Below are 16,337 nucleotides of genomic sequence, written 5' to 3' on the forward strand. Positions count from 1 at the left end.
TGAATGTCAAAAAAAAAAACAAAAAATCAGCTGCCCTTTTAGGGAGAAAACACGCTGTTAAGTGAAAAGAACATTACTCAACCCGAAAGGATTGCATTTTTTTATTCCTAACTGAAGCTTAACGTTTGTTTACTCTGGACCTTTACTGCATTTAAATCTTTTTTTTTAAATATATATGTCCTGTCTCGTCACGCTATTATTGACCTGCTTAAAATGAATTTCCATCGTAGTAAAAAGGTAAAAAAAAAAAATCCTCTGGTTTTTTGACAAGTATGTTGTAAAAACAACAACAACAACAAACAAAAAAACGTGGATGTCTTCATATATTAATGTACATCACGGATTGATGTTTTTCATATAAATGTCAATTGATAAATCAATAAATACTAGTCGGATGTCTAATAGAGTTGAAGCTCAGTCTTAAAACTAAATCAAAGCACTTTCAGGTTGATCTATTTCACACCGCTGGCGTGCCTTTATTTTGAAATCCGCTCCAGGCGGCTGTCGTTAGGGGGCGTGGCCACTCCATGAGCGGATTTACAGTAAACACCGTGGAAGGTACGTAAGAGGCGCCACGCCCCCCTCGACGCGGATTGGCCGATAGTTTGGGGGCCTCATCTATAAGTGAGCGGCGGCTCCGGAGCTCCGGTGTAGTGGACCAGACACCGCAGAGAGAGTTCAAAGCCGACCGGCCCGAAGGCGCAGAAAGACGGACCAACTCTCCGCTGTTTCCGTGGACTATATCACTGTCTGTGGAACAACAGAAGCAGCCTCCCTCGTTTGGTTCCATTTGTTTGAATCTCCGTTTCTCCGGTAACTTGAACGCTCCCTCAGCGGACAGCCATGATCCCCCTCTGCTGCCTCGTGCTGGTTCTGTCCGCCTCCGTCTGCTCAGAGTCGGTAAGTGGATTTTATATTTCTCTAATGAAACGCGACACACTTTGACACACACAAAGGAAAAGCAGGAATTTAAGTTGGAAACTTGTGGTTTTGTTTTGCCCCCCCCCTTCCTTCTCCCCCCCTCTGCTGGCTAAGCTAGGCTAACATTAGCTGTGATTTAACTGCTAACTTGTTAACGGTGTTTGCTGTTGTCCCCCCCCCCCCCTTCACACACACACACACACACCTTCAAATTAAATCACTATTTGTATAAAGATGAAATGTTGGGTGATCCATGGAGCCTTTGTGTTGTTGGCTACCGACTCCATTTGTTTGTGGGAGTCCGGTGTGTGTTTTAGCCCTGGATGGGGGGGTCACACTGCCCGCTGCTATTATCCAGTATGGGGCCCAGATTTGGGGGGGGGGGGGGTCACTTTTCAATCACTGACAATCTGTGGCTGCTTTTTCCTTTCATCTATTTCCACGAGTGAAAGTGGTCATACACTTTCACACATCTGCCCCCCCCCCCCCCCCAAACAAAAGAAAAATCTATTAATAAATGCTCATCTGTAGGCTGCTGTGTGTGAAGCCTGGACCCCCTAAAGCAGCTCAGCCCACAGAAAATGTGAGGAAACGGTGATAATGACCATCACTCTTACTTCCCCTCAGGAAAAGCCTGAAGCAGTTATTCACTTTGATATGATGTAAAAAGACGTTATTGATTACTGAATTGGTGATCAGGATTGATTGTTTATGTGCAGCATGTGGTCTGGATAATAATAGTAATACTGTCCATCGACGCAACGGTTTTGACAACTGCTTTCCTAAAAGCCTGGAAAGCCTTTAGATGAGTATTAGCTCTCTTGTGGCAAAAGCTATCATTAAAATGTTTAATTTTGGATATCTTGCAGTGGAACTCCCACTTAGGACCCTCCCTTGGATCCACTGATACTTTGGGGATAAGTTAAATGGTGTGTGCTGTGTTGTGAAAAGCAAAAGGCTGACTTCACGCCAGAAGAATGTGTGCGCTGAGGAGCGTCACTGAATTAAAGATGTCTGACAAATGTTATTTCACAAGGCATTGGATTTTCCGAGTGTAATTTCCTGACTTTTGAGAGTTATGTGCTGCAATTATTTTCAGGGTGTGCCCCAGCCTCATTTAGGCAGTTTGGGTTTTTGTGTTTTGTGTGGTATTCAAACACCAGAATGTCACATATGACCGGGGCCTGCTGTCATATGGTGTGTGTGTGTGTGTGTGGTGAGATGAAGTAAGTCTTCAGTCACACAACAGCCAAAAACCCCTAGAAGTTGGGTATTTTTCTTATCAGAAGATTTAATCATCATTTGTATATGCCTGCTTTAACCTGTCAGGATTAAACATCCATTGCCTCATTGAAAAGTAGTAGGAGAAGGCAATTGTTTGCTGCTTTGCATTCTGTTGTGTTGTCGATGGTTATCAAACGTGGCAGTCAGAGCAATATTTATATTGAAATCTTTGCTTGGATCAATGGGAATCAAAAAGTCACTAACTTAAATGTAGACTCTTGACTAATAATGGACTGATATAAACTGACAAGTGGAGTGCTGGTAAAGAACAACTGTCCTGCCCTCCCAGTTAGCACAGTTGGTGGTTGCAGGTGGTGTTTAAGGGTGAACAGCAGTAAACTGACTTCGCTGGGTGCTCTTGTTTTGAGTACGTGTCTGTGGTAATGCATGGTGGCCTTTAAAATGTTGACCGTCACATGCTTCTGTATGACGTATGGAAATTTCCCATGACGGAGCCTGCAATGCTTCAGGTCACTAATCCAGTCGAGCTTCAGCAGCCTTCAGGCCGCCTTCTCTCCACTAGTATGTCATGCTGTTGGACGGATCCACTTTAGCATTACAACCTATTACATTCCTGAGAGCTGAGGAGCTTCTGCCTGCTCACTCTGCTTGCTCACTCTTCATCTTGTTGTCTCCTCCTATCCTCTTCTCCTCGCTCTCCTTTCTTTTTTTTTTTTTTTTTTTTTTTTTTGATTTTCCCCTCTGGAATGTGACCTTTGGTGACCTTCACCAGCCCTCTTTGGGATTTTGCACACTTGGAGGGATCTCAATAGGGCCCTGGGGCCTTTTCATAAGGGACACCGCTGTCCTCTAGCCTAAAATGGACACATGTACAGCTTTCCCACAAACATGTGCTCACTTTCTAACTTTTATTTTTGCTCCATAAATGAGCAGTTATCCTGCGGGTTTCTGAGCTTTTGCTTCTTCGGTCCTTGTTTGATCAATTGTTATTCCTGTGTAGATCTCTGCGGCCTCCCTTCCTCTTTCCTCTTTCTCTTTTATGAACTTTCCTTTGATAGATACTTAGCCTCTGAGCTACGGCAATCCTTCCCTCCACCTTCCTCTCCCTCCTTTCCAGCCCTTTCTTCTCTACCCACTGAGGTCATTATTGGTATGTGGGCTTGGCGTTCCCAGCTAATCGATAACAATGTTTCTGCTACCTGACAATGGTGCATGCTCCAAGTGAATTAGGGGGTTCTTTGGGAAACAGCAGGCAAGATTGGAATGTTTCTGTCAATGGATTGTGTTGGCTTTCTTATCAACTGGATGCCAAAAGACTTATCGTTTTCTAACTCTGGGAAGTTAGTGCTACATTTAACAGTCTTTAGCTGCCCAAATTGGCGTTTATTTTTTTCCATGTTGAACATTCTGATTTAGCTTGAGATAAGCTGAACATTAGCCAGCTGGTAAATTTATCAGTTGGTCTGAGATAGCCCAGGAAAAACAAATCCTGTTCTTCATGGGTTTCTTTTTTTTTTCCACTGGCCTCAGCATTTTCTGCCTGTTTGACTACGTACGGTTATACAAGCCCACAATGACAACGTATTGGGTGAAGGTGAAAGATGGAAAACCAAACAATTTTTGCATGTAAAGTGAAGGGTAAATATAAAGCTGTTTGATGGATTAGGTGTTTTTGTTTTTTGTTTTTTTTTTTTTGTTTTTTTTTTTTTTTCCCAGTTTGAGTTGGTAAAAGCAAAATGTGACAGTGAAAACAGGCTTGGTGAATAAATGGTGATGACTTGCTTGTTAGCTCTCTCCAATACCAACACTGGTCTTCTCTACTTCCAGGAAATAATCGTATTTCACTTTGCATCATACACAAACACCTCCTGCCTATTGTTTTTATACATCAAACTAATGGGAAGACTTTTGGCTAGCAGCAGTCGGGCTGATGGCCTACAGGAAGTACACATCTGTGTTTGCCCATTAAAGCATCCAAATTTTTACTGTCTGTGTGGCTGTCATTCAGGGTACATTGAGTGTGAGGAATCTTCTCTGGGAAACGGCGTGGACACGAACCATGTGACTCAAACGGTGATGTCACCCTGACTGGTTTAGTGGCCCACCAGCTGCTTATCTTGTCAAATGCTATTAGAATAACAGCAGAGGCTGGAAATTGTAAATACTTTCATTCCATTCATTTCAAGGGGCAATGTCACAACACCGTCATTTACCAAATGTGCTTATGGTCACAACTTTGGTGGTTAATCAGGGTAAGGGGGTAAAGAAATTCCCTCTGCCCTGGACCTAATCCAAGTTGCACCACTGAAAACCTCAGCTTGTTGCCTTTGGAGCCTCTGAGCTGAGTCCATTTGTTATATCTTGTTTTAATGTCACTGGTTTTGCATTTAGCCCCCCAATCATTTGCACGAGAATGAGCTGGTTTTAAAGAAAGTGTGTTTTTTTTTTTTTTTTGTTTTTTTTTTTTTTTCTCCCTTCTCCCTTTGGGGGGGGGGGGTCTCTTTTGCATGATGGGGCGCACTCAAAGCCTGTGTGGTTGAAAAGAACACAGGGAAGCAGGGAGGGGAACGAGGGGGCATGATAAATAGTATCACTAGGATGTAATAATGGTTCCTGCATTGCTGTCCGCTGGTCTATAAAATCCCTTTGGGCCGTGGAATGTTGGCACAGAGAGAGGAGGTTTTTGTCCTTCCTGCCTCTGATGGAGAGCGGTCGAGAATCTGATTCCCCTCGTCCCCCACCTCCCCTCCCTCCCCTTTAACCACTACATATTCTGGCACTTGTAACGGGAACTATATGAATTTGCTCAGGGCAGAAGTCAACCATAAAACCCCTCCTATTCAGGCTAAATCACTATAATCCAACTTTATTTTTTTTTATTTTTTTTATCTTGGATCAGTTATATTTCAGCACTCAAGACATCTGCAGGTTTTAAGTTTCAGATTCCAAAGAAAAATTTAGATTTTTGCTAATATCACACAGAAAATAGTTTCCTTCAGATCTGGTGATGAGTGTCTGTTTCCTCATTACAGCATTACAACACACTTTTATAAAAAAAAATCTTCTTAACCAAATATGTGGATCTTATTGTTTGCCTCAATAGCCAGAGAAACGAACACATTGGCTTCTCCACTGTTGCCCCCTGCCCCCCCACCCAGAGGGCGATGGCAGAACTGAGACATATGAGCCTCGCCGTGTTTCCATTGGGAAATGTATCGCCGAGCCTGGAGGGTGGCCCTTTGATATCTGCTCCACGACACACTGTTGTATTCTGAAAAATGGCTATTTCAGGCCTGCAGCCAGACTTTTAGCAGCTTTCAGCACCAACACTCCCCCCCTAAGAAAACTGTAGGGGGGAGCATGAAATCTAATAATCAAACTGCTGCACCCCACGGCGGGGCTCTGCATGTTTTGTGACTTTTGGTGTGTGATAGGATGCTTGTACCCACTGAGGAACCATTAGTTTTTGACTTGTTCAGTTTTTTTTTTCTGTCCTTCTTTTCATGCTAAGGCTGGCTGGGTTCGGTGGAAAATGCAGCTCTGACATGATGCACACACCAGCAGAAATGCACAGTCACCAGCCATAATGGAGGGACTCTGGGTGGCATTTCAGTGCTTCCCCCATTCAGGCATCCTTCCTGACAAGGGTGTCTCAATAATACAGTACATCTTTGATGTGGATCTTGTGTGTATGTTTTTTTTTAATTTGTCACTTTGTGTGTATCAGTGTGTGAGGTCTGCCTCTCTACACTGGACCACCAGGGGCTCCACAGCCTCTGAACCCACTGTCAACAACAGAGACAGCCGTGTCCATTTAAAATCCATATAATTCAGCTGTGATTAACTTGTGGTGGTGTTGGGCCTTTTCTATGTGTGTCTGTACCACGTTAACTTCAGTCATGAACTGATGGAGATGACATTTTCCTTGAGGGTGGATTAACTGAAGCAAAAAGCATCTCTGGAATGATTTGCTGAAGTCAAAGAAAGAAGCATGTGATGTTGGTATTTTCTTTTGCATTACTGCCTTCCCAACAGTAAAGGAAAAATCCTAAAGATGATGTATGGTTTTCCTGCTGGTATTTTTGACGATCAGTGCAGCCTGGATTCATACCCTGAACCTCGAAAGGACCACAACAGCAGATCTTGGTGGCTTGGCCCAAACCTTTAATTGCATCCTGCAGGAATGTTGTTGCTGATTGTGTGGACGTGGTCTTGGCTTCTTTGTGGAGGGGCACATTCCTCGGTGTTTGAAGCTCAGCTAAAGCACATTCACACAAAAGGAGCAGCTCCCCATTTTGTGGAGGCTTTGGGAGAGCTACGTGAGAAGGTTGATGTCAGCCTCATGCTGCTACAGACAGTCATCTTAGCATAAATGACCAGCCTGGACATCCAACTTCATATTTACACTGCGAAAAAGGGAGATGACTTCTAATACTCCAAAGTAGTTCATGGGGTTGTCCTTCTCTTAAAATAAAGCTTTGTACTTGATACTGGTTGATCAAACTGTGAGCCAGCTCATGCTTTAATATCTGCTGAACAAAGTTGAACATTAACAACAAACAGACTCAATACAGCGTGATCAAACATTCACATTTTGTTAACACATGTCAGGAACACTTTAATCAACCTGAGGTATAGATAACCACCACAAGTCCCACTCATAGCGTGTAATGTAGTTAAAGGCCCTTTATCTTTTTTAAAGAAGGTAAAATGAAGGTTGTTTACAGGTAATTGCAGTCACAGCCATATGGGATGAAGAGTCAACCTAAGTATTTCTTGTTAGAGATGAATGGGGTTTATTGTGAGTTGTCATTCACTGTTAATGAATGGACATTCTTGAACTTAAAAGTATAAATAGGTCAGTTGTTTACTGGGGTGGTTTTATATGGCAGCTTTTTCAGGGTTATATTAAACAGAAGTTGATTTGTGTGAGACTGATATTTCCTGTTTTCCTGCCCTTTTCTTATTTCCTGCCATTTAAGGTCCGAAGCCGATGCCCCGGCTGATAATCGCTCCTCAGCCGCTCACATTTAGTCTATTGGGCTGTAATCTCTTTGATCCAAGGCAGCGATATGCTTGCCACGGGGAGTGACATCAAAGAGTTTGGACGAGCAGGGAAGGCGTTAAGAGAGACATGGCTTCTGCGCACGTTCCACTCGCCACAGGTGTTCGGCTTATTTATCCATGAAGGGGGGATCGTTCAGTTCGGCGTGGCCGGACTGCTTCATTGGCGGGAGGGCGTGACCAATACACGATAAGCCTGGGGACGTTCTCATAGGTGGTGCTCATCAGAACTCAATTAGGCTTATCACTGGAGGCTGAATAAACGCTGTCTGCTGCACAGCTGGCTGGTTTGAACAGCCTCTGTCTTATCTCACAATGGCAGGAAATGAACAGTCAAATAGAAGGCGAGTGGCCCCGGTCATTGTGAAAGTTAAATTCGACAACATTACTCACTTTGCTGTGTGATATTTGTCTTTTGTGATAAAGAAAAGTACAGCTCTGGACTCGTCATGTAGCTCGGGTGTCTCGATGACAAACCACCCTGATTCTCAGCTGCAGTGATCTTTATCTGAACTTTCAAGCAGTTTGAGGAGCCACTGGGTCCACATGGGCCAGGAGGTTTTATTTACATTTTCTTTTAGCACCCCAATTTACTGAACAAATTCTGTAATGGTGACACTTTTTTTTTTTTTTTTTTTTTTTTTTTTTTTTTTTTGGACCTTGAGCCAAACAGCTTTGTGAGCAGCTGATATACTATAAATCTGCACCCAGCAGTACACAACTGAGAGAAGAGAGTTCAACTCTAAAGAACATTTTATTACTTAGATTCAGAAATGAACAGGCAAGTTTAACAGCCCGTCCTCCATTTGTGCTGCCGTATGGCTTCTCTTTACGTGTCATGTTGCTTTAAAGTCTCACATGGGGCAGGTAGGTGGAAACTGGGCTATAGATAGACAGGGCATAGGTAGAAGGAATCTAGAGCCCGCCTGTTAGAGCAAAAGGCGCGCATGTGCGTGTGTGTTCAGCATGCAGCACTGTGATAAAGGACAAACGAAGCCCACAGGGGATCAACTTTATGATTTTAATCAAGCAATGATCTGGTTTTAGATCACACCCCATGAAGCCCTTTGAATCCATAAACTCAAGGTGTGTGTGTCCTCTTTTGGAAGAGTTGCGTCACAAGGTCAGAAGTGCATCTTACAAGCAGATCAGGCAACACAATACACAGTGCAAATCCTGCTGCTTCAAGTATTACCCAGCAGTGAGGGAGGGGGGTGGGTTGGGGGTGGTTGCAAAACAGGATGGGGAAATTGGGGGAAGAAGGGAACGCTATCTCGGTCTAGATAGCTCTCATGGTTTATTTTGGCTCCTGTAGCGATCTCGGACCTGAAGGCGTCAGAACATCACACCAGAGGTCGGAAAACAACGATAATTGTCTTCTGTTGAGAAAGGTCAAGAGACGTTGGACATCAGAAAGAATAAGGAAGCACATTCCTGCGTGCTGGTGTTTCTTTTCTGTCCTTTCAAACCCCGCACCACCTCCACGCCGCTGTGTGAATGGAACAGATGCCTCTCTCTGTGCCGGCAGATGGAGGGATTGTTTCCCCAGTTTAATGAAGGGAGGCTGCTGGAGGCTTATCCCCAGTTACCTTGGTCATTGATATGCTCTTGAGGCGTCCATCGGCATTGTTCGGTGTCAATAGAAGGGACAGAGCCAAAGGCCGGGTGGCGGGTGTCTTGACAGACTGCCTTTCAGGGAATGTGGAGAATTGGGGAACTGGAAAGTTCGGGACCTCCATGCTGAGACGGGACAGAGCCTTGTTAGAGGTGTGAACATTTCAGCTTTTAACAGCTGCAGAGACGCTTTCATAAATCTGACCATACATGACAAAGTCCAAATGGAGACAAGTGGAGCAAAACACAAAACAAAACTACATTAGTGACTTCAGTTACAATCATCAATCATCGTTGTGATTTCCCCAGCCCTTTGCTGGTTCCTGCTTTTCTATTGTGAAAATTTCCCATCGTATATTTAGTCCCGTCATATAAAAGTTACCGGTTAATTATGTTGGTGCCAAATGTCAGTTTCCAGCTTCTTTTTTGAGGGTTGGGGTTTATTTTTATTTTTATTTATTTATTTTTTTTTTTGGACTTCACTATTTTCATAGTGAAGCCTCCGGCCATTGTGTTTTGTTTTGTTTTTTTTTTGCAGTTAATTTTTATTCCTTCCTCTGTAGTTATTAACATCACGTGGCAAAATGAGCTCCACAATAAAGAGTTTGGTTAAACAAAGACCAGCTTTGTTTGGCCGTGATGCCCCGGGGCTCTGTGGCCCCAGATAAAAACTTATCTGAACAGTTTGGACATCTTCTGAGAGCAGTCGTCAGTAAGTGATGTTGAAATAAATGGAAATACAGTTTGTTCTTCACTTGTTGAAAAAAAAACTATTATTTTTCCAGACTGGCTCCTTTGGGCTCTGGAAACTTAATGGGGTGGATCCACTGTTGTGGCTTAATATTAGATTAAATGTCGAACATGCTGTGCATGACGTTCCTCTGCTTCTTTGGCTGCAGCCCACATTCACCCCAACAGACAGGAAACACCAACCACTGATGGAGGACTAAACGCTGTTTAGTGACTTTGGTAGTGATTTATTTATTTTTTTTTTTTTTTCGAGACACAATATTTGAAAGTCTCCTGATCCAACACACTTTGGGTTTCAGCTGAAACCAGTTAATGTCAGACACAATAATCACGAGCTTTTAGCATCAATCACCATTATTTTCTCTCATGCATTTACTGTACATGAAGTATTTATCGCTGTCATTAAGTCTTCAGTTTTCCAGGATGTTGGGCTTGACTGCGGACCACAATGCTCCCAATGCAGCCAGAGTCTCATTCCATTAAGTCTGCAAAATGAATATTTTTCCTTTGGGATGGGAGATTAATGATAATGTTTGATTGCACATACAATTAATGGATTCCTGACTATGGTGCAGATGACAAACATCTTTTTTTTGTTGTTCATAATACAAGGAAGTAGTCAAATCTTCACTTTCATTAAAACTGTCTCTCTGTAAAATCCTCATTGAGGAGCAGATTTTCTAGTTGTCCTGTTTACGCAACCAAAGTTCACACACTTCTCTTCTTTCTCTTTGGCTGTCTTTGCAGAGTGAGCACATTCTTTCCTTTTTGTTTGTACAGTAACGTCTCCTTTCTGTAGTGATTTTTGGTAACTCTTAAGGGCGATGGGCAGCTTGGACACCAGCCTCATCCTGGTCTGCTCTGTTGAGGATGCGGTGTTCCTGAACACGTGCCTGCGTCGGGAACAGAGCGAGCTTGTTGTTCTGTGGACTGACTGGAACTCACCCTGGCTTTGCTTCCTGTGAGAACATAATAAAGATGAAATATCCCCCCGCACACCTGATCGTAATATCAGAGGCTGCCATCGATACTTAACACCAGCAGAAGTCTCCTCCTCTGTCTCAGCCTGTTGGGACACGCCTCACTCTGTTCAGTCGCCAGTTTCGTTTATATTAACTCCCCGAAATACAAATGTACATCCACGTTTCATCATGGGGGGGGTTAAAGGTCGGGATCAGCCAGCCAGACAGGAAGGAGTTTATTGACTTGCTGGGACCCACACAGGGATGAACATATCGACTCCTCCAGGATATTGAACAAAACACAAGCAGCACTCTTTTTCATTTTGAAGCTCCTGTTTGTTTTCTTATCCAGGAAGTTTTTTATCTGAACTCTCTGAAGTGTAATTCTGTTTTAATCTGTAATTCCCTGCCCAGTCGGTGTGCAGGGAGTGTGAGTCATCCCAATTCACAGAACGGTCTGTATGGAGGCAAGCAGCTTTGAAAAATGGCTGTTTAGTTGTCTTAACTCAAAATGAATGTAACTGTAATATTTCAGTAATGAAAATGATTTATAGTAAAGTCTGATGTTTAAGTAAATGAGTTTTCAACCTGTTGGTCTCAGTCCAACGGAGCAGAACTGAAGCCTCTGGCGGGGGGGACATTAGCATTACGGGAAAAAAGAAAGATGGTTAAGTGACTCACGTCGGCTCGAGACCAGATTCTGATGAATCCACATCATTGTACTGAGCGAGTGGGATTCCTATAATGTGACTCAGCGGGCTTGTTCCAGCCCGCCCCAGCAGCAGCCGCCTTTCATCTGAACAGTAGCGAGGAAATGAAGAGCTGGCAGTCACCATTTTACTGCTGCGGGATTAGACACGCACGCACAAAGACCTGCAAGTACGCACACACAGACACACACAGACAGGGTCCCAGCACCTCTGTGGGTTTAAATGAGGACGTAATGGAGACATGATCCACAACCAGGAGTCCTTCTCCAATAACTAATTTTGAAGAAATGAAAATTTGGTTTCATCAAAAGAAACATCCCCATATTTGTCTGTGAAATGGACACTGGACTGACACTAGGACATGAAAAATAAAAGTTAGGCAGTTTTTTTTTTTTTTTTTTTTTTTTTTTTTGTGGCATTTGTAATTAATGAGTGAGTTTAAAGTCCATGAGAACATGAATGGCTCATGGGGGGGGGGGGGTTACTGTACCAGAGGATTGAAAACCAATCAGTTTTTTGAATCAGTGGGAAAAAAAACTGAAGAGAAGGATTATGGGTAGAATACGTCTAAAACAAATCGAGAGTAAGACGCACACAGGAGTCCTCATCAGGAAGAAAATGGTCACACACACACCCCCCCCCCCCCCCCCCCCCCCCCCCCAAAATGAAGCTCCAGTGCCGTCACAAAGGCTGACACCTCCCACCTCCACCCTCCAACTCATATAAACTGCTAAAGGCAGAGAGGATTACTTTCAAACACACACAGACACACTGTTACTATGCCAAGCACTTCAACACACACATAATAGTGGGAGGCCCCAGCCAGCTTTACCAGCAGTTAACCCTTAAAAATGAAGACCAAGACCCCTCCCTCGCCCCCCCCCCGCCTTGCACGTCTCAGATGGAAGTAATTATGAGGAGAACTCATGATGTCAACACAGCTCTGTGTGTTTGTGTCGGGGACAGTAAATGAGGATGTTGTGGGACGCCCAGGCGATTGCGGTCAGATTTTTGCTTTTGCTTCTCAGCAAACGGATACTTTCACAAAAGAAGAAGAAGAGTTCTTTTCCCCTGAAGTGACTCAGTTCTTTCACAAGATCCGAGCGAGGAAAGGCATCAAGGCTGCTGGGAATTTCTAAGAATGGGTGCTCGTGTTGATTATTGTTAAGAGACACGTCCATATTTGCCCTCCAGTTATCTTATTTTATTCAACTGTGATGGTGAAAAAATACAAGATTTTGAACCATTAAGATGTTTTCAACAACCTGCCGGTGCATCTTCTGGGTCTCTTACTGTTTCTATGAAAGCCGTCTATGTGGACGATAGTTTTGACTGAGCTCTCACCTCCTATGTCAGCTGCCTCTGAGTTTAGGCCTAATGCCGATTAATCGTATGTATGTTGTGTGTTGTAATGATAATTAGGCTGATGGGGGGGTGTGTGTTAGTCTTAATCCCATTTATGCTGCTTACTGAGCAAATGGTCAATGAAATTAAGTGTGTTAATGTGATTAAAGGAGGTGGATGTGCTTTCATTGTGTTGAGCTTCATAGTGATTAGAGCGACAGTGAGTGGAGAAGCTGTGGGGCAAGTCCTCTTTAAAGTTCATCAGCATCACTGATGGGTTCATCTAAAATGTTGGAAAACAAACACCATCACAAAGTTGTTTTTTGTTTTTAATTTTATTTTTTATTGATTTTTTTTTTTTTTTTTTAATTATTCATGAAAGTTCGTCGGTGAATTAATTGAAAACTGATGACGGTAACTTGATGCTATGGAACAGCTGCATCGATTAAAAACAGTTTTAGGATTTCTCTTGTATCTTTTGTAGTGAGCACATCACTTATAGACTAAACAGTTACCTGATAATGAAAGTGATCATCATGAGTTATAAGTTTAGTATTTCTTCCTAACGGTCACTTATCCAGCTCTGTCATGGTGGAGACAAACTCCACGTCGGCTGTCGCCACCTAATAGACGCTTTTCTTTCCCAAACCTCTGTTTACGTGTCTGTGTGTGGCATCAGGACGCAGAGATACTGTCTGTCTGTCTGACACATTCAGATAAACCTGAGCAGAGCCTTGGGGCCTGACTTGAAGCTGTGGTTGTGGGTGATGCTGCAGAAACAAATGAATCTAAATGATTCATTTTCTTTCTGGCTGGGAGGACGGAGGCGGTTCTGCTCAGTCTTTAATGTGCAGGTTTACTTCAGGTCAGGACAGGTAACCACCACGCTGCTGGTAATGACTGTTTTTCTGCTTCTGGATCAGATCTCTCCTACCAACCACAGACCGGTGGTTAGGAGAAGTCGGCTCAGTCGGTGTGATGTGGTTACTAAAATCTGCTGTAATGTGGTGATTGAACAGTCGCCCCCCCCCCCCCCCCCCCCCCCCCACCGTGGATTAACATGAATGCATTTGCAGATATTTGTTGTTTCCTGAGGATGAATCTTAGCAGCTTTCTTTCTTTCTTTTGTTTCATTAAATATCTTGATGGATGGATTCGTTGATGGTTGATTGTGTACTTTTTTGTCGGTTTGTTTGTCTGACTCTGACATCTCGATGGTTTTGTCCTGTGGCTTTCCCATCAGCCTCAGCGTTAGTTTGCCTTCAGCTCATGACCTGACCACCCCTGCTCTTTTCTCTGATGTCCCAGCAGGTCAGGGAGACGGAGACGTGGATGCCCATGAAAACCACACAGACAGTCGCCATGTTGACACACAGGGACAACCTGGAGGCATCGGGAGACAGCGGCTCCGACTTCGGCTTCACGGACGACGAAGACGACGACGATTACTACGAGTACGATGAGTTTTCTGGCTCTGGAGATGGAGGTTGGTTTCTGCAGATACAACTTTAGATGCAGCTCTTTTTCCTTTTAAGTTCTTTCTAAGTTGAAATGACAAATCTGCTTCTTTCCACAGAAACAACTGAGACCCCAGACAGAGAGTCCAGACCATCACTGAAGGTGAGACCTCTTCTGGTTTTTTACTTTGTCCTGTGTGTGTCAACGCAGTGCGGTGTCTTTAACTTCCTCTCGTTATCCTCAGCCTGATGTGAACGACAACAAGATCCCAGAGGTGGAGCAGCCGGTGCGACCGACTGTCAACGAGATGGACATCGTCCTGAGCGGCAACGAAATCCCCGTCCTGAAGAATGAGGCGGAGACCAGAGAGGACTACCCGTCCAACGTCCTCATGTCCCACGCCAGTGACGACAGCATCCTCAACAAGACGGAGGTCCTCGCAGGTCCGTATGCATCCCGAAGAGTTGGCCGCAGTTTGGAGGTGGAAGAAAAACTTTCACAACATCTAACGTCTCCTTTTGTCCGTCTCCTCCAGCTCTGATTGCAGGCGGAGCCGTCTGCCTGATGTTCGCCGTCCTCCTCATCCTCCTCCTCATCTACCGCATGAAGAAGAAGGACGAGGGCAGCTATGACTTGGGGAAGAAGCCCATCTACAAGAAGGCCCCCACCACAGAGATCTATGCATAGACCCCATCCTCCCTTCACACACACAAACACACACCTCGCTCCCTTTTAAACCTCTAAAAATAAACCCCAATCAAGGCCGACACCTGGCCTCACAGTGCCTCATCGTCATCGTCATCACTTTTCCTCTGACTGTACAGCGGAGTGACGCTCTATCGATTGACTGACTCCTCCTACCTGATCTATAACCAATGTTATTGGTGCTCTCTCAACCAATCAGAGGCCTTGTTGTCCCTCTCTATCGGGAAAAAGTGGCATCAGGAGTGGACTATTCAGTTGTGGTGTTATTGTTTGTTCCCAAGTCAAGAAATTACAAAAACAAAACAGCAACACAACTTCTAAAGTGAGGAAGCGGAGAACTTCATCCCTCCTCTTCCTCTCTGCTGTTCTCTTCCTCCACCTTCCCGTTCGAAACACTAACATTGTGCAATGATTGTTGTCTCTGTATGGTACACATTAACAGTCCAGTTATTTATTTCCCTCCTCCTCTTCCTCTCAACCGGTTTCTTGGACTGAAGCTTCTCACCTGACTGAAGCAAATGACTTTTAAGTAAACATTTGTATTTGATTTTAAAAAAAAAAACAAAACCCCGACAAACTCCTTGTAATGCAGAGACATTTCATTTTTTTTTTTCTATTAAAGAAAGAAGAGTTTTCAGAAAGCTGTCCATCACTATAACACTGTGTGGTTTTATGTTTTCATATATTAGACCTGAGATTAATCACAGTGTTCGTTCATTTTCATCCTGCAATTACACAAAAAGAGGAAAAAGGGCCAAACAAGCTGTCAGCAAGTTACAGCAAATGGTTTTTTCTGCCTTTTTTTAAATTTTTTTTTTTCTTAATCTGCACAAAAATTGCTGCGTTAGAAGTGAGATGATTCAACACATGATCTATAAACTCCATTAAAATGACCTTTTTACTCCTTTTTACTTTCTCCTGGTGTGTCCTATTACCTGGAGGGGGTGGGGGGGCGTCAGAGTCCCATCCGTCTGCCTAACTAAACTAAACTAATCCAGGAAGCAAAAATAAGAATTCGCAAATGCTGTTTGACCCAAATTGTATAATCAACTACACTGTTCTTAGTATTTTTTTTTTTTTTTTGTGGGGGGGGGGGTTGAAGTCTTCAAAAAGGAATGTTTTACCACTATAATAGTTGCCGCTGTACCTCCGGAGATTGTTTTCTGTCATTATCCTGATGTTGAGTGGCACACCTACATTCCTCACACACACACACACTGTGTGAACTGAGTCAACACCGTGCGGACTGTAGCTGCTTCAGGAAACACACTTTAAAAAAAAAAAAAAAGTATTCAGACTGATGCTCCCCCTCACGTCTGTTCAAAAGCTTAGCTTAGCACAAAACGGGTGGAAACAGCTAGCTCAGCTCTGCCCATCGTTAGCACGTAAATGGAAAGTTTATGACATCACAGTGACTCGATACCTCATAATGACACGGATGCAGCTTCTTTTCTTACAACACTGGACTTAGTTTTACAGTTAATTACATTTCGCAGCTTCATTCTTTACAGCTAAAACAAGACTAGTTGTTTCCCCCGTTTACATTCTATGTGCTAAGCTAGGC

General features: G+C 43.6%; 1 protein-coding gene across 2 annotated transcripts; it reads left to right on the plus strand.

The window, feature by feature from the left end:
• Positions 1 to 642: 642 nt before the first annotated feature.
• On the plus strand, positions 643 to 16,117 carry sdc4 (syndecan 4). Of its 2 annotated transcripts, none has more exons than XM_029502018.1 (5): positions 643 to 900; positions 13,919 to 14,096; positions 14,187 to 14,230; positions 14,313 to 14,511; positions 14,604 to 16,117. In XM_029502018.1, the coding sequence occupies exons 1-5, from the start codon at positions 844 to 846 to the stop codon at positions 14,753 to 14,755; spliced, it is 630 nt and encodes a 209-aa protein (XP_029357878.1). In that variant the 5' UTR covers positions 643 to 843; the 3' UTR covers positions 14,756 to 16,117. The 2 variants fall into 2 exon arrangements, with proteins under 2 accessions (XP_029357878.1, XP_029357879.1); XM_029502019.1 differs by having other exon boundaries at positions 13,922 to 14,096.
• Positions 16,118 to 16,337: the final 220 nt, after the last annotated feature.

Source organism: Echeneis naucrates, chromosome 5 (genome assembly GCF_900963305.1).
Source record: "Echeneis naucrates chromosome 5, fEcheNa1.1, whole genome shotgun sequence".
In the NCBI taxonomy this organism is placed as follows: Eukaryota; Metazoa; Chordata; class Actinopteri; order Carangiformes; family Echeneidae; genus Echeneis; species Echeneis naucrates.